The sequence below is a fragment of the Anabrus simplex genome, chromosome 6, assembly GCF_040414725.1.
Source record: "Anabrus simplex isolate iqAnaSimp1 chromosome 6, ASM4041472v1, whole genome shotgun sequence".
Classification (NCBI taxonomy): domain Eukaryota; kingdom Metazoa; phylum Arthropoda; class Insecta; order Orthoptera; family Tettigoniidae; genus Anabrus; species Anabrus simplex.
The window spans coordinates 244,866,070-244,886,021 of NC_090270.1; the positions used below are offsets into that span (position 1 = coordinate 244,866,070).

The 19,952-nt window shown below is 37.3% G+C and overlaps 1 protein-coding gene across 1 annotated transcript in view; it reads right to left on the reverse strand.

Annotated features, from left to right (window-relative positions):
• Nucleotides 1-19,952, reverse strand: part of LOC136876390 (serpin B6) — a 106,815-nt gene that overhangs the window by 24,172 nt on the left and 62,691 nt on the right. The window contains exons 5-6 of the mRNA XM_067150304.2: nucleotides 15,843-16,057; nucleotides 2,951-3,136 (exon numbers count right to left, since the gene is read on the reverse strand). Coding sequence (XP_067006405.1) covers nucleotides 2,951-3,136; nucleotides 15,843-16,057 — 401 coding nt within the window. The remainder of the gene's footprint in view (nucleotides 1-2,950; nucleotides 3,137-15,842; nucleotides 16,058-19,952) is intronic.

Below are 19,952 nucleotides of genomic sequence, written 5' to 3' on the forward strand. Positions count from 1 at the left end.
CCTATGCACGACTTACTGTTGAGTGTCCCCCATCCCACACGTATATTGAAGCTCGTTGAAGTCTGTGACACAGGGTCTGGCCTCTCCTTGAGAGATGCAGAAATTTTACGAATAAATCAATGTTCTTCTTGAATATGTATTCCTAAAAACTATTTTCTATTCCTATTTGTTCTTTGCCAAATGATCATTAGTAATTTTGCTATGTTGTCAACAAAGGTTTTCAATTTAGAAAATGCAAATATGCCCATGTTTATGCCAAATTTATTTGGTTAATCATGAGGTATCAGCTAAGAGAAATAGGTATGGATGCAAGGATTTGGAAGGAATCTGTTTATCCTATTGATTAAGGTAAGCATAGACATTGTATGAAAATAGAAACCACAGAAAACCATTAATGGGTTCCCTAACAATAGGATTCAAACCCACTATCTCCCAAATTCTGAGCTTGCGAGCTAGCTAACCCAGCACACCAAAGTGCATGGCTAAACTGGTTGGAAAAATACTCGCATAGTGCTAATAAAAACAATAATATAGAAACCAAACATGCCAGGACTTACTGCAAGGCCATAGTGATACGCTAGCATAGCAAAAACAACAGCTGAGTCATAAAAACATCAGTCAGCAGTACTTTGTACCCGTGTCACCTCACAAGAGACTCACTCTGCGGTACAATGTACCCCTTTGGCAGCCAACATATTAAGTGTAAATTTTAAGACTATTAATAATAGCACTGAGGGAGAGGATAATGGTGTAAAGAATGATGACCTGCCAGGTTCTTTAAAGTGCATTTGCATAGCAATACAAAGGGGTACCCAAAAATAACTGGAATAACATTTGCTGTGGGCAAAGCTTGTGTAGTACACATTTCTGCTGCTAGCCGTGCATAACGCAACTCATTGCCAGTTCAGTGCCGCCTGTGTTGTCAACCTAGCTTGTTCTATTCATGTGCAGTGATTGTTTTTGCTAGTGCTGTTTTGTTCTTGTTTTATTTTTTATGATGGCAAGTTTAAGTGAACAACGTCCAACTGTGAAATTTTATTTTCTTCTCGGTAAAAATGCCGATGAAATTGTTTTAATATTGAATACATCTTACAAAGATGACACTTTGGAAAACACTCAAGTGTACAAGTGGTTTGCTCCATTTAAAAATGGCGACATGTCGATTGATGACAAACCTCATTCTGGACATGCATCAACTGTCCGAATCAATGAAAATGTTGGAAAAATTAGAGAACTTGTGCTCACAGACCGTCGACAGACAAGTGATCAACTGTTAGAGATTAGTGGGTTATCTTGGAGCTCGGCTCAGTGAATTTTAACAGAAGATTTGGGAATGAAAAGGGTTGCTGTGGTATACAGGAGACTGGTTCATCCACCACGACGACACACGTGCACACACAGCCATTTCCGTTAGACAGATTTTGGCTAAAAGTGGCATGGTTCCGCTGCCCCATGCACCTTATTCACCTGACCTGGCTCCGTGCGATTTTTTCTTATTTCCACGCAAGAAAAGGGGCATGAAAGGACACAGATTTGACAACACTGAAGAGGTAAAGAAGAAAATGAGGGAAGAGCTATCAGCCATTTCTAAAGATGACTACAAAAAATGTTTTGAACAGTGGAAGCACCGGTGGGACAAATGTATTAGTTGTAATGGAGGGTATTTTGAAGTGGTTAAGGTAGTTTTGTAAAAAAAATTAAAATATATAGCTTTTAAAAAATAATTCTGTTTTTTTTTTGTGTGGGTAATATGATTGAAATTGGATAGAACTGACAAGGATCTCATTGTTTTCACATTTACAAAGTACAGACAAGTTAATGGAGACTTACTAGAGCTTAAATACACGAGAAATGTGTGATAAAAGAGGATGGTTGTGGTTAACAGAAAATCAATTTACTGTTCATGTTAAGTCTTCAAACAATGTACTTTAAGATTGGGGGTACATTTATTTCTCTATCTTTTGTGTAAATTCTCTCTTGTGTGAAGTGAATGAGCTAGTTCTTAGGTCTACAAGTAATCATGAATATGTTCTTCCGTAATGGTAGTGAATTCTCCCGAGTTAGGTAGTCAAGAAAATGAAAACAGGAACGGTAGTACATCAGATAATGTTCCCCCTTCATTAAGAAAGCCGGCTCCCAAAGATGTATTCAGGCCTAGGAACCTCTGTAAATATGAGTGTCGATACCAGAACGACATTTTTCGGTAAGCAGAAGAAAGGCTTCTTTTTGAAATTTTTCATTGTATTTTGCACAAGTCAGTTATTCAATATCATCGATGTCCCTCAAAATCGGGGTCTTACAAATTGATACGCATGTTTACGTGTATTTTTTTCTGTACATTTTTGGGAACTTCAAACTGATAGGACATGGAGCAAAGTGTTGTTTTTTTTTTTTTGCTAGGGGCTTTACGTCGCACCGACACAGATAGGTCTTATGGCGACGATGGGATGGGATAGGATAGGCCTAGGAGTTGGAAGCTGCCGTGGCCTTAATGAAGGTACAGCCCCAGCATTTGCCTGGTGTGAAAATGGGAAACCACGGAAAACCATCTTCAGGGCTGCTGACAGTGGGATTCGAACCCACTACCTCCCGGATGCACAAAGTGTTTAAACGGGGTTGGAGGACGGATGCACATGAGCTCACTTGGCACTTCCCGTATGCAATACGAATTTAGATTTGGCTATTACACTTGTTGCAATGGACTGAGTATCACAAAGCAGAACCACCAATTCAGCATGAGCTACCACTGATGTTACCACACTTCTAACATCTCTGTGAGGCCATCTGAATATAATATATTTCTGTCCCTCAAAAGCTGTTTAAATCTGATATCATCAAGTTAAAGACCTTGGTCTACGAAGAGAATTGCTGTTTAACCTGAAGGCTTATTTCAAAATGCTGGAGAAGGATTACACTCCATTGGTATTTTCAATGTTAGCATTTCACTTACCTTGTATAATGGTTCATTAAGTTCTGATGTCATCTCTAGCCTGAACTTGGGCAGGGCTACATTCACATCAGTAGAAGACAGTAAGTTAATGATTTGTGAGAGGTTAATTGTGGCAAGACGTGCCTCCAGGTTCGCTACTCCTTCAGTCTCGTCAGGCAGCAAGATCAACATACTAAGATGTTCTCCCTGCATAAAAGAAAAGAAAAACATTTGTCAAATGTTCAAAACTGCATTAATTATATGGCTTCAGCTACAGAGTTGCAGACCTTCTGAAGTAGTCTGCCCATCAATTTCAACATTCCTATTGTGCTACTATGTAGGAATGAAAGTGGAATTCTACTGGATGGCTCTTATGGTGACACTGAGTATGCCACAGAAGATCTTTAACATACCAAAAACTACAGTGACTGGAGAGTCAAGATTTTCAACTGCTCTTCAAAACTCAATTACTTCAGATGGAATAAAACCTGTGAACTAAATTACCAAGTCATCTTGTATTGCAAGTAACAAAATATACAGATAAGAAATCAGTTAATTTGTTATGAAGGAATTACAATTGGAATTGAAATAAATATTGTAAGCACTCCCTAAGATCCTTTAATGCGATATTTTCTTATCTTCCTTCCCTTTCATATCTAAAAGTTAGTCTTGACATGTTCCTACAACAAATTGCCCTTTTGAAATGCTTTTAGACAGGTTACAAAATCATCTTATTTGTACATATACTTATCTTAAAAATAATAGATGCTTTTAAATGTTCCAAATCAAATTGCAAAACTTTAGTGAAAGTGCAATAATAAAATATGTCAAGTAAAACTAAGCTTACTGTACCTCAAAGAAAAATATAAACAGGGTGGAAAGTTAGGTTGTAACTTTCACAAAGAGTAAAAGTCCTCTCCGTTTTAATTACTACATTGATGGGATGAAAGTTCCTTCTGAGGATCACTAAGTACCTAGTTGTTAATATAAAGGAATGATCTTTATTGGGGTAATCACATAAATGGGATTGTAAATAAAGGTTACAGATCTCTGCACTAGGGTTTGGCACTATGTCCCTGTTTCAGCACACTGTGCTGGTGCACAGTTGTGTTCCACTGTTCCGGAATGCTGAGAGTCAATTTTTCCAAAACATTTTCAAGCGAGACCGAGACAGTGACTCGCTTCTGACGGGACAGCGAGTGCCACTATGCACAGCCCTTTGCCTACTAGCTGACTATATAAATGGTTCATTAAATGGTTTACTCATTTGGGACAAATATTTCAGGTTCCCTATGGGAATCAACACCTATATCATACTACCTGACTGTCGATACCGGCTGTGTGCCTCCACTTGCTGGAGTGTTTTGTGTTCTGTCACATCCTCTTTGTTCTGTGAGTTCTGTGCACTGGCAACTGGCATTCAGTATGTGCGAATAACGTAATGTGTTCTGTTTTGTTTTCAGCTGTTTTGGAAGAGAGTTTTCATTGAAGCCTAGTAATATAACCATATGAAAGACTTTGCATAATGTTGCATCAGAGTCTTGTTTAGGACATTTTACTAGAATAAAACCGGACAGAGTGAAATGCAATTTATGTTCTTTTATTTTGTCTTATTTTCGTGTTTTGCTTGTATATTGTGTTTAAGTTTTTTTTTTTTTTTTTTTTTTTTTGCAAGTTGCTGTACGTCACACCGACACAGAAAGGTTTTATAATGACGATGGGACAGGAAAGGGCTAGGAGTGGAAAGGAAGCATCAGTGGCCCTAATTAAGGTACAGCCCTAGCCTTTGCTTGGCATGAAAATGATTAAATGAACTTATTTACCCTCTTCAACGGAACCTACGATGGCAAATAGTATCATCGGATACATATTGATATTTTACCCTGAGATGTTGAACTAAGAGTGACCTACAACCACCGCGTTTAATTTAGGTATTCGTCCCCGAATCCGTATAGATGATTGATAGTAGTAATAAACTAAAATATAGCGTGGGCGGTTTCATATTAAATTAACGCTCCATCGTGAAATACGGGTACAATACGAAGAAGAAATCAGAAGGGCAGATACAAAATCAGGAGACATCAGTGAAGGCTACAAGCTAATCTACTACGGCAAGAAAACATTAAATGGTGTAGAATACAGAACATATATAAGTGGAAAATTCATCGATAACTGTGATAAACATTTATCAAAGATGAGATAGAAAGGGCTAGGAATGGATAGAGTGTGGCCACGGCTTAAAGTAGGATCTGGGATGGAAATTGGAAAAGGTAGAAAATTATATTCAGGGCTGCAGGTGGTAGGATTATAACGCACTTTCTCCGAATTACAACATACAACTACAATTCACTTAGCGCGTAGCCACCTCGCTTGGTCAATTTCATTTTAGTAGGATTTTTAAGAACGTTCCCTTCACCGTCTTCACTATCTTCCAAATACTGGGTACTGGCCGCACTTAAGCGACTGCAACTACTGAGCTCAGTGTGTTTAAGTTTTATTTTAATGTTCTGCTTGTATAGTTTTACTTTTCAATCTCCTGTTCTGCTTGTATATAGTGTTTAATTTGTATCTTCTTGTTTTGCTTGTATGGGTTAATTTTTGTTTTCATGTTCCACCTTGTATATTGTGTATGTAAATAGAGTACTGACTAATGTTTCTTAAACTGTGAGAGTATATTTTTAAATCTGTGAAAATAACATTGTGGCATTTGTAAACACATCTACTGCCAGTGTAATTGTGACACGTGTATTTCAGAATGAATAAAAACATTCTTATCCTAAAAACAACATTTAGACATGCTATTTTGGTGCGTATTTCAGAGTTCTGACTGCTTTTTTCACGATGATAAAGATGTTGATTCCCGTGAAGTTTTATCCTGACCCTAATTACTCACAATAGAGGCCAATATATTCAACTGGTGAAAATGTCCTTGGATTAGTTTCTTTTAAACACCTATACTGCCATTGTGACCGTGTTATGTGTATTTCATATTGACCGAGAAAGTCTTAACCTAAAAGCAGCCTTTAAACATGATTATTGGGCATGAATTTCAGTGTTCCGACTGTTCCTTCATGTTCCGTGCAGCTTTATGCTGGCCATAACTACACACAGCACGTCCGGTACAGCAGCACTTTACTGCTTACGTGGAGCATGTCATGTTGCCTCACAAAGTTCTCTGTGGCGCAGTTACAGTCCCGTGTCCCGTGTGCCGGCACACTGTACTGAAACACTCCGCCTCAAGCTCCTAATGTTCTGGAACAATTGACTGTTCCGGTCTGCCTAACCCTACTCTGCACATGACTATGAGGAGTTATAGGGGTTGTAGTAAGGATGTAAAGGGATGGGCATACAAGTCCCTGGTAAAACCCCAACTAGAGTATGGTTCCAGTGAATGGGACCCTCACCAGGGTTACACTCGAGAACAGGAAAAAAAATCCAAAGGAAAGCAGCTCGATTTGTTCTGGGTGATTTACAACAAACAAGTAATATTACAAAAATGTTTCAAAGTTTGGGCTGGGAAGGCCTGGGGGAAAGGCAAGTTGCTCGACTGCAGTATGTTCTGGGCTGTCAGTGAAGAAATGGCGTGGGATGACATTAATAGACAAATTAATGCAAGAGATGTTTTCGAAAGCAGGAAGAATCACAATATGAATATAAAGTCTGAATTCAAGAGGACAAATTGGGGCAAATATTCGTTAATAGGAAGGGGAGTTAGGGATTGGAATAACTTACCAAGGGAGTTATTCAATAATTTCCAATTTCTTTGAAATCATTCAAGAAAAGGCTAGGAAAATAACAGATAGGGAATCTGCCACCTGGGCGACTACCCTAAATGCAGATTAGTAGTGACTGACTGACTGACTGACTGACAAGTTTAATTGTCTTCACAGACAGTAAAGTATTCACTAACAAGCAATTTCTTTCAGCTCTTTTGATGCTATGAGCAATGCTGAACCCACGTTTACAACTGATCATTGACATAGCCACCAAACAGATTTTTCATATTAATGCTTTCAGAACAATCAAATCATTTTTAACTGACATATTGCCATTCTAGTATTTCAATAAAACATGTATTATTACTGTAATTTCCTTGGAAATATACACAGTGGAATGCATTATTTTCAGTAACATATTTTGTTATTTATTCTCATCATTTTATAAAGAAAGGGTTTTCCACTCTAGGAAATTTTTAGTGCAGGAGGCATTTTTGAAATAAAATTGTCTGTGGGGAAAAACCTTACGGCCTCCCTCCCCCGCAGCGATTTCACACCCTGCTTTTCATATCCTCTTTGCAGCTTTCTGTCCTTCTCCCTTTCACTTTGATGGGTAAAAATGAAAGTACTGCAAGACGTGAAATTTGGTTTTGAGATATTTTGACCCTTCTAAGATTTCAAAGAGGGAGAAGACAAATGTCTTGAAATAGCAGTGTTAAAAACTGGACTGTTAGGGCACTGAAAAACTGTACTATGTTGCAGAAGACCAAAAGGCATTAGCTGTGGTAATCACCAATGTCTGGGAGACTGGGCATGGGACCTGTAGTAGTAGTAGTAGTAGTAGTAGTAGTAGTAGTAGTAGTAGTAGTAGTAGCAGCAGCAGCAGTCAGTAGTCAGTAGCAGCAATTAGGGGGGCAATGGGGGACGGTTGTCCCCCCCACTTTTTGGAGAAAATATTACATTTTTATTCCATTTTAGCTGCCTGAAATTAGGAATTATTAGAAAAAGCCATTCTTACAAGCCCTGTTGTCTTATCAGACAATTCTTTTCTTTATTTTCTTTAATCATTACCAAAATATCCATCCTGGATGACCGATTTATATAATGCCACAGCAAATAGTGGAAACTTTGCATGTGCTGTGAGGAAGAGTACCAGGGCTATATATTTTTGCTAAGGAGTGGGAAGGAAGCAGTTGTGGCCTTATTTAATGTACAGCCCATAGACAATGAGGTATGGTTCACCACCTTGCCACATGCATGCATCAGTCTGGCAGTCTCTTTAGTGTGTGTTAGTTTTTTAGTGTATAATCAAATACTAAATGATTTTAATGCGACACTCCAGAGATAAAAATATATTTTTACCTAATGCATGGATTTTCATGAAACTTTGTGGGAATGTCACCTACAGAAAAGTAGAGATATCACAAAAATTTCATTCATACACACTTAATAGATTTTCCAAAAAAAATTTGTAATTTTTAATTCCACTTTTTAAAATGAAATTTAATTAAGATGTTAATGTAAATTTGTAATTAAGTAGATAATACTTCCTTTAAAATCACTATTTATCAATTTTTTCTGTACATAATTGATATAAGGAGATATATTGTACTGAAGTTTGTGTAATTTTTATGTTCTGAAATTTTGGACTTAAAAATCTCTACTGCCGGGCTGAATGGCTCAGACGGTTGAGGCGCTGGTCTTCTGACCCCAACTTGGCAGGTTGGATCCTGGCTCAGTCCGGTGGTATTTGAAGGTGCTCAAATACGTCAGCCTCGTGTCGGTGGATTTACTGGCACATAAAAGAACTCCTGCGGGACTAAATTCCGGCACCTCGGCGTCTCCGAAAACCGTAAAAGAGTAGTTAGTGGGACGTAAAACAAATAGCATTATTATTATTAAAAATCTCTACTACTTGAAAATATTCTGCAATAAAAAATTCTATACGCATGTTTATTAATATAGTTTTGATGCATATACCATACAAATTTTGTTACAATTGGCTGAAAACTATGTGAGAAAATGAGATTTAAGTGCAAAAATTATAATTGGCAGGAAAATTAAAGCAAACTTCAAGTGACGTTTTCTTCCTAATTCATTACCTAAAAGTCACCAGAACCATGTGTTTTCCTTCCCTTCCTTTCATAGCAGCTTCTGTACGAATACTGGTATCTCTAGAAGCTTGTCTCTTCTTCTTCTTCTCCTTCTCCAAAGAACGGAAAATGATTCACCTGCATTTTAGTTTTTCACTATGGAACCTTTCCTGAGTCGATGTATGGGGGTTTCTGTCATGTCATGATTATTGGGTGTAGGTGTAGGATTTACATGGCTTGAAGTTGATGCAACACTTTCCTGATGAGAACAATCTGATTCCAATGACATTTCATGACCGATTGTTCCTGATTTCTTCAATGGAGACTCCTGTTCGGTAATAGCTGATCCCCATCTCTTTCCTATCAAAAGTTCTGAAATTCATCACATAGCTAAGGCCGATTCATGTTTATGCATACTGTTTATTCCTTTGAATACAAGCTATCAATTATTGCAGCACACTGTCTTTCAATAATAACAGTATCTTGTACAAGATGTTACTTGCGCATGTACTTCACAAAAGTAAACAGACTGGCTACCACCACAGAACCCACAAAAAAGATTAAACATACAAGAATAACAAAACTTACAGCTGTCGGCACTATTGTAGTACCATCAGGAATATCAATACAAGCATACAATTGCTCAATGACAGTCAAGTACTGAAATATTTGTCCGTAACAGGCTTTATAAATTAATTCTGAAATATGGTAGACCTTACAGATTGAGTCTGTATAAATATATCGGGAGAAGGGGGGGGGGGGTTGGCCCATCCCAAGAAAGCATAATTGCAAAGAACAGACATAATTGAATGAATGAAAACATGACAATGACATCATTACCTAACAAAGCAGTTCAGCAGATGCCACACCCATTTCTGCTGTGTGCAGGCTGGCAAACAAAGCATTATTAAAGTGATAAATTGTTTGAATACAACAAAATAACTTGATGACAAGAAAGAAGACACTCAATCCTTTCAATTTCAGTCATTAAAACAAATTTGCCAAAATATAGATTTTTATCTCCAGAGTGTTGCCTTAAGTGTATAATCACGCCGTGTTTATTTTTAATTGTAATAAATGTGTAATATTGTTCCTTTGGTGAAAGTTTTATTGTATAGTATTGAATCAAAATCTCAAAAGACTATTATTACTGCATTTAAGTTGGTAAACTGTCAACCTGATTTCATCTTTTTCTGGATTTCATGGTTGAGTTTCTGATATTTACTATACAGTACTGTAGTTGCCACAGTTGTGTCTGTCCTGTATGCATTATATTTTACCATCTGTATTCATATTTACAGTATCCTTCAGTCTCTATCTTTTTCCTTTATTTATCTCTCTTTCTTTTTTACCGTACTTTAACTAATTCACACACACACACACACACACACACACACACACACACACACACACACACACACACACACACACACACACACACACACACACACACACACACACACACACACACACACACACACACACACACACACACACACACACACACACACACACACACACACACACACACACACACACACACACACACACACACACACACACACACACACACACACACACACACACACACACACACACACACACACACACACACACACACACACACACACACACACACACACACACACACACACACACACACACACACACACACACACACACACACACACACACACACACACACACACACACACACACACACACACACACACACACACACACACACACACACACACACACACACACACACACACACACACACACACAAAAGCAACACTGCAAAGCGCAAGCCTTGAAACTTTCCTCACATGCTTTGGAAGGTGCTGCCATCTCTGCGATTTTTTTAACTACGTAGTAAGAACGGTATTGCGACAGGGAATCCCCTATCTGTTTCGTTCGTATTTGTTCAGTGCAAAAATCGCTTAAGCGCCGCATCACATTCAGCCCATGCATTCGTCAGTAGACCGCATGACTGGCCCTGCGCTGTACTAAGTTCGCGATAAACAGAAGCTTCAGTGTGTTCCTTTCGCGTTTTTGAAATGTGTTAGAGTTTTATTTTTTTTATATCGTATTACAGTATGTTTAAAAGGGCGAGGGATATTCCAAGTGATTGTACTATTCGTGATATCCTTGAAAATAGCGAAGATGAAAGTTGTAGTGACTTCAGCTCGGAAAGTGACGATGAATCTCCGTTATTAGTAAATATTCCGGGAAGTAGCTTTTCTAGTAGTGTTCTAAGACCGGTTCAATCAGTGCGGAGTTCGAGTTCCAGTGAAAGCAGTGAAACCGAGTCTGCGAATGACGGTAATCCTGCTGCTGTACAGGGTGAATGGGATGTGTGGGGTTGTAAGCGAGCAAGATTTCCAATAAATTACAATGCTGGAATACAGGGTGAACTTTTAGATAAGAAACAGAAATTTACAAATTTTTTATAGATGACGGACTTTGTGATCTTATTGCACAGCAGACAAATCTGTATGTTCAGCAAACAATTACCTCTAATTCGTTGATGGCAAAAGTGAAAAGAAGAAGTCGTGAGACAGACTGGGTACCCACTAACAAAAATGAAATAAAACTTTTTTTAGAATCTTATTACTGCAGGGTATTGTTCAGAAGCCGAAATTAGTCCATTACTTTTCTCGTAATAAACTGTTAGCTACTCCTGTATTTTATGAAATTATGTCTGAGAAACGATTTTTCCTTTTCCTTAAATTTTTGCATTTTGCAGACAATGAAGCATAAAATAGACAGGTTCACCCCAAATTGTATAAAGTGAAGCCAGTTCTAGACGACCTATTATCAAAATTCAGAACCGCATATACTCCAGACGACCGCCTATCTATAGATGAGAGCCTGTTATTGTGGAAAGGTAGACTGGGATGGAAGGTATACATACCGAAGAAACTGTCGCGCTTTGGTATGGAATCTTATAAGTTATGTGAAGCTAAATCTGGGTACGTGTGGAACCTCCTATGGTATACTGGGAAGGAAACTGATCTGGTAAATGAAGTTTGTGGAATAGATATTTCTGAGTACACTAAGCCTTCCAAAGTTGTATTTACACTGGCTGAAGGTCTGCTGAATAAAGGTTATCTAATAGCTGTGGATAATTACTACAGTAGTCCAGAGCTATTTGACCTGCTCAATGACCTTCAGACAGATGCTGTAGGCACCGTAAGACCGAACAGAAAAAATCTCCCAAAAGATGTTATGGGGAAGAAACTAAAAAAGGGGGAAGTTGCGTTTGCTTATCGTAACAAACTCATTGCTCTCAAGTGGAGAGACAAGAGGGATGTGTGTATGCAAAGTAGCATACATGATGCCGAAATGTGCACTGTGAAAAATAGGAAAGGGGACACAGTAGAAAAGCCTGTCATGTGTATAGATTACAATGACTCAATGGGTGGGGTCGATTTATCTGATCAGTGTATGGTCCCATACAGTACAGCCAGAAAGCGAATCAAATTCTACCAAAAGATTTTCAGGCACTTGTTAGACATAACAATGTTCAATTCCTTCGTTATTTATCAAAAACATGGAGGAAAATTCACTTACTTACAATTTCGTATGCACGTTATCCAGAAGCTTTTTGACAAGTATGATAAATCAACCCCTGCTGAAGCCCAACCAGTCAGATCATTAGTGTCACTGTCAAATGACCCTTTGGATCGATTCTTGGGAAGGCACTTCCCGGATTTCAATTCCCCCTCAAAGACGAAACCCATTGCAAGCAAGAGATGTGTTGTTTGCAATGCAAATAATAAAAGAAAGGAGACACAGCACTGGTGCAAAATGTGCGATGTAGCACTGTGCCCGGCTCCTTGTTTCGGAGTGTACCACACCGCTAAAATGTGAACTGAGAGGCGTTCATTGAACATGTATTGTGAATAGTGTCCCTAATTGTGTAAACTCGTGCGTGTGCGTGCGTGTAGACAGTGACGGCGACTGGGGGATGAAGAAATTAGAAACAAAATGGTAGGACCTACATTTGAACTGCGAATTTAATTTCTTTTTTATACGGTTAAAATGTAATAAAAATGTTATTTTTCCCCAAAATGTGGAGGAGCACTACCCCTAACCGCTAACCCCCCCCCATTGATACCGCCACTGCGTGTGGATATATAGTGGAAATCTCTGAGTGAAATTAGTGACTCGGCAGTTTCATATCCAGAACAAGAGAAGAAAGTACATATTCGGTGAGTACATTTTTCTCTGATGATTTTTATATTCTTCAATAGTGTAATAATAGTACAGTATAACAATATATTATAGTGCTTGTGGGACTACAATGACAGTTTGATTCGTAAATGTTTATTGCTTATGTACAAGTTTCGGAAAGTAACTATTACAATGCCCATAAGAGAAAAAACGGGAAATATGAGACTTATGCGTTTGTTGCACTAAAAAACGTTGTGCTTAAAAATAATTTTTTATCGTGAATATGCGGTGCAGTATCGAAATTAATGTGTCTTATTGTCACAATATCCAAGTATTTAAAAAAATAATGATGAAAACGCCTCCCCACCGTAGTGTGTAAAGAGGAAGAGCTCGCTCCCCACTTAACGGGTTAAGAAAAACAAAACATGAAATTGTTTTAGTAGGAAGAGGAACTGCAGATTATCAGTTTGGTGGCAGCTGTTTCCCACAAGATGAGAGATGAAAGGGTATACTGGATCACACTATGCAGATTTTAATGACTTAAATCTGAAAGAGAAGCAAGTTGATACTAAGATCATCATGAACACTTTAAGATAGGAAATAGTCTCACTTGGGGCCCCAGAGACTTATGTCACAAAATTTAAAACTCCCATAAGCTTCCCAAGGCTTCTGTAAATAGCTTTCAGAGACCAAAAAGGTGGGCACCTCATGTTCATTGGCAGTGCCGGTGGCTCCGGGTAGCCTACGCAGTGGCCTCCACGGTGTGCACTAGCCATGCGTCTTGGTGGGTGTGCTATATGCTAACTGATGAGCCCAACTTGGCACACTGGGGCAAAATGCTGGCAACCAGGAATGAGTTAGCTGGAAAATTTATAATGTCCAACAACAGACCATTTATATTGGTATTATAAATTTACTCATTCAGGACAAATATTTCAGGTTCCCTATGGAAATCAACATCTATATCATCTGATGGCCAGGCAGGCATCAATTTTTGGTAATGAGACAAGTCTCTTGTAGTGCATTGGCAATGCTGGTGGCTCCGGGGTAGCCCACGCAGTGGCCTCCACGGTGTGCACTAGCCATGCGTCTTGGTGGGTATGCTATTTGCCAACTGATGAGCCCAATTTGGCACACTAGGACAAAACGCTGGCAACCAGGAATGAGTTAGCTGGAAAATTTATAATATCCAATAATGGACCATTTATATTGGTATTATAAATTTACTCATTCGGGACAAATATTTCAGGTTCTCTATGGGAATCAACATCTATATCAACAATAATTTGTGTCTTAAGAATGTATCTACTTTGGAAAAAACAAATGGTAATATTGATAATTCCAGTTAGGGATCAGTCCTGTTTGTTGTTGATAATAAAATGTTATTGATATTGATGTTTATAAATATGATACATTTGGCTAAATACCATACTGATGAACCAGGGAACACCTATGAATTGAAGGATTTTATAAACAAATTATTCTTATTGATAGTTCAGTATATTTGTATGCAGTTAATTCAGAACCCTGAAGTTAAAATATAATTTAGTCTGTATGAAAGTGTTTGTATCTTCTGGACTTGACACAGGCACTCCCTGCTGGCCCTGCTGTGGTGGCTGCTCGTTTTGTGCCCGGTCTATATCCCGTTTGTTGCAAACTCTTTCTATAATTAAGACAGAGATTGGAGACATTGGTAAGCCATTTAGTGAAGTTTTTTTTTGTATCATTCTGTTATTTATTCTTACTCTGTTTAGTGAGTAAAATCCCACATTTATTGCTCTGTCTGTTTAACCATCTGGCAGGCACGCATTGGTATAAACTGCAACAGCACCACCATTTTTATAATATTTCTTATTATAATTGGCAGAAACTTATTTCTGACATAGTATGTATAGACTAAGTGATCATCCACCTGATTACCGTAGTTTCATAAACTTGGTTGCGCCAGGCATTCTTACTAGAGTCTTCATCTCAATAGGTACCGGTACTTTGTATGTTGCACTCTGTTCACAGGTGCACCTGGAATTGTGAGCGTTTTTACCTTTATTTCATGATGTTTAGTTTTTTCAGTTCAGTGTGAATGTAGTAAGAGTGTTTTCTGTTAATGATGTTTGCTATTATTGTAATAACTATTTAGATATAAGTGTGGTTATTTCCTACAATAGTTCATGTCTTGTTTCTAATGGGTCTCATCTAAGAAGAGGTATTTCAAAGATGCAGATTTAAGTTGTATCATAAGTTTTGTTAATTGTTTAGTAAATCTATTTGAAGAGTTTGTATATCCACTAGACATTTTACATGCAATCAAATTGTGCCATAACTTGTGTACATTGTTAGTAAATCATTTATTAAGAGTGCTTTTGTATATACTGGGCATTTCACATGCAAAAGCCATTCAAATTTTGTCATAACTTACATTAATCATTTGTACATTAATTATTATAAGAGTTTGTGCATCTCCACTGGTGGTAATACAAGTTTCTGACTACATTTCCTGTTATTAAAATTACAAGAAAAATTGTTAATATTGATTAACTTCTGGGGTGTGTGATTAGCTCAGCAGTTTAGCTGCTGGCTTCCGAACCGGAAGACTGAGGTTCGAATCCCAGTCAATTTTGGGTTGAGATTTTTCATCCCAACAATCACATGGCATCAGGAAGAGCATCTGGTCTTAAACCCCTAGCCAAAATCAAAATGAGCCTGGATAGCTCCAGTGATCTGAGAAACTACTGGAATAAGCAGAAAAAAGTTTTTTTTTTAAATGTTGATCAACTTCCACTGAGGTGGGGACTTCAATAATTTATGAATCATCCTGTTTATTTCTTTCTGTAAGTCAGCTATAGCTACATCATCCATAAATCTAATGTAACTATGCTCATTCAGGAATAGAAAATTCATTGAATATGGTATATCTAAACCACTCACCACATAAGGTAACTGAAGAGCTTGAACTTTCAATTCTGGGATCTGAGCATAGGGAAATTCACTGGAGATCTGCATCATTGGCACTTTTACTGATTTCTTGGAGGTCAGGTGAAAGTTACGTGGTTCAGTATCATTTGGGTCAAATTTCTTTAACCATTTGCCCTTGAAGTAGATAGCATTCACAAGGATCATCAAGGTGCTGGAGTCCAAAGAGTCTGAAACAGATATATTAATCTATTAAATACTTATTAGGAAGTTAGAAAAATGTTGCCATGAAAGTCTCCATGAAAAGAAATGATTGCCACACAAAATTAGAAGGACAATACACTGAAAGTACAGTGAAACTTCATTAGTGCGTTTCTCATTAACACATCTCACTTAGAAATCTTAAATTTGAAGTCTGATTTCAATCATATTAAATCTATATATAAAAATACCTCATTTATCATGTCACAAATTTTCCACTCAGTACTGTCAAGTTTTTCCTAGCCCTGAAAATGTTCTTTGTCATCCCTTGTGAAACACAGTAAAATTAAATTCTTTCAAGGTCCACCTATTCAATACAATAACGTTTTATTGTGATTTAATCATTGAATAGGTGGACCTTGAAAGAATTTAATTTTACTGTAATCCCACTTCAATACAGAACCAATGAAATTCATAACTATCCCTTGTGAAAAGAATGCAATTTCCAACACAGATAAGAGCCCTTGCCTAAGGAGACAGATGAGGAGGAATTGAACCAAAATTGTAAAAGGCCTAAATTCTGGAATTTTACAGGATAAGTTGCACCTTCAGGGAGCCTCAGAAACATTCAATTTTACTTGCCAGTTAGTAGTGAGATTGATGAGTAAACTAGCCAGCCTGTTTTTGCTTGTATTCTGCATTTCATTCAAAAGTTAGAAATTTATTCTGTGTTAAGTAGTACAGTGAAGGGTAGCAAATATTTGTCATGTGGTAGCCTACCTATGAATCAGGATCATAATTGCGTGAGTTGACTAGCATGGTGCATTATTTGTCTTCTGTTATCTTAGTTATGAATATGAAAAAAATAACAGCTTTCTAATGAAGACAAAATTACAATCCTTCAGTAAGTGGACTGGCATTAGCATCTTTAAGCATGTCTAGGTGGTTAAAATGTTGAAACTCTAAACTCAAGTAGATCCGAGTTTAGGGTCATTCAAAACGGCAGCCGAAGTCACTCTCTTGCACATGGCAGAGAGTAGCCTCCAAATAATTAATGGCCTGAGAGTGTGAACAGAAAAATATGTTTAATAATCCACTGGTCCAAAATACTGTAAGGCTTCAAGTAACATTTGTTTTTAAGAAGAATCATTAATGAACAAGAGGAGTGTGTATGTGAGGATCTTCAAAAGACAGAAGTATTCAGTCAGCAGTATGTAAAGATTGCTGGTTACAAGGATAATGTCCAGATAGAGGAGGTGACTAATACTAAAGAAGTATTAAAATGTACCTATGATAACGACGACATTTACAATAAGATACAAAAGTTGAAATCTAGAAAAGCGGCTGGAATTGATAAGATTTCTGGGGATATACTAAAGACAATGGGTTGGGATATAGTACCATATCTGAAGTACTTATTTGATTATTGTTTGGTCGAAGGAGCTATACCAGATGAAGGGATAGTTGCTATAGTAGCCCCTGTGTATAACGGAAAGGGTGATAGACAAAGCTGAAAATTACACGCCAGTCTGTTTGACATGTATTGCATGTAAGCTTTGGGAAAGCATTCTTTCTGATTATATAAGACATGTTTGCAAAACTGATAACAGGTTTGATAGAAGGCAGTTTGTGTTTAAGAAAGGTTATTCCACTGAAGCTCAACTTGTAGGATCCCAGCAAGATATAGCAGATATCCTGGATTCAGGAGGTGAATTGGACTGTATCGTGATTGACCTATGTAAGGAATTTGATAGGGTAGATCATGGGAGACTACTGGCAAAAATGAGTGCAATTAGACTTGACAAAAGAGTGACTGGATGGGTGACTATGTTTCTAGAAAATAGAACTCAGAGAATTAAAAGTAAGCAAAGCTTTATCTATCCCCGTAAAAATTAAGAGGGGAATTCCTTTTATGTTTTCTTATATATATTTTTATGATTTCTTATATATATCAATGAAATGTGTAAGGAAGTGGAATCAGAGATAAGGCTTTTTGCAGATAAATGTTATTCTGTACAGAGTAATAAATCAGTTACAAGATTGTGAGCAATTGCAAAATACCTTGATAATGATGTAAGATGGCAGCAGGCAATGGTATGATGATAAACAGGGTTAAAAGTCAGGTTGTGAGTTTCACAAATAGGAAAATCCTGAGTTTTAATTACTGCATTGATAGGGTGAAAGTTGCCCTTGGGGATCATTGTAAATACCCAGGTGTTAATATAAGGAAAGATCTTCATTGGGGTAATCACATAAATATGATTGTAAATAAAGACACAGATCTCTGCACTTGGTTACGAGGGTATTTAGGGGTTGTAGTAAGGATGTAAAGATAGGGCATGTAAGTCTCTGGTAAGACAGCAAATAGAGTATGGTTCCAGTGTATGGGACCCTCACCAGGATTACTTGATTCAAGAACTGGAAAAAATCCAAGGGAAAGCAGCTCGATTTGTTCTCGGTGATTTCCGACAAAAGAGTAGCATTACAAAAATGTTGCAAAGTGTGGGCTGGGAAGATTTTGGAGAAAGGAGACGAGCTTCTGGACTAAATGGTATGTTAAAATTATAAAGTTATTTTATTTATAACCACCTCTTCAATACATTACAATACACTCATTGGATTATAATATATTCATGAATTGTCTAATATATATATTATATAGAGAATATATATATTATAATTCAATGAGTGTATTGTAATGTATTGAATAGGTGGTAATAAATAAAATAATTTTAATATATAACATCATCAGTACGGTTTTAATATGAGATTAATTACATGTAAGTGTTATGTTCTGAGCTGTCAGTGGAGAGATGGTGTGAGAGGACATCAGTAGATGAATAAGTTAGAGTGGTGTCTTTAAAAGTAGGAAAGATCAAAATATGAAGATAAAGTTGGAATTCAAGGGGACAAATTGGGGCAAATATTCATTTATAGAAAAGGGAGTTAGGGATTGGAATAACTTACCAAGGGAGATGTTCAAATAATTTCCAGTTTCTTTGCAATCATTTAAGAAAACCCTAGGAAAACAACAGATAGGGAATCTGCCACCTGGGTGACTGCCCAAAATGGAGATCAGGATTGATTGATTGATTGATTGATTGATTGATTGATTGATTGATTGATTGATTGATTGATTGATTGATTGATTGATTGATTGATTGATTGATTGATTGATTGATTGATTGATTGATTGATTGATTGATTGATTGATTGATTGATTGATTGATTGATTGATTGATTGATTGATTGATTGATTGATTGATTGATTGATTGATTGATTGATTGATTGATTGATTGATTGATTGATTGATTGATTGATTGATTGATTGATTGATTGATTGATTGATTGATTGATTGATTGATTGATTGATTGATTGATTGATTGATTGATTGATTGATTGATTGACTTAGCACACTGGGGGAAAATGCTGGTGACCAGAAATGAGTTAGATGGAAAATTTATAATGTTCAATAACGGACCAACTATACTGGTATTATAAATTTACTCATTAGGAACAAATATTTCAGGTTCCTTTTGGGAATCAATATCTTTATCATAAGTGGTATGTTCCAAGCTGTCAGTGGAGAGATGCCATGGAATGACATCAGTAGACAAATAAGTTTCAGAGGTGTCTTTAAAAGTAGGAATGATCACAATATGGACATAAAGCTGGAATTCATGAGAAAAAATTGGGTAGGGATGAGGCTCTGGTCATGGGGGACTTCATCGTTAGACATGTGGGGAAAGTGTGCGGAGGAAAGGGAATCAGGGTAGAATGTTATCCAGGAATTAGGTTGAGGCAGATGTTGAGGAAAGAAGAAGAGAGGGAGGAGGGGAAGGAGAAAGTGGTAGTGTTTCACGTTGGTACCAACAACGTAAGGCAAGCTGATATAAGTACCAACATAGTTGGAGATGTGTGG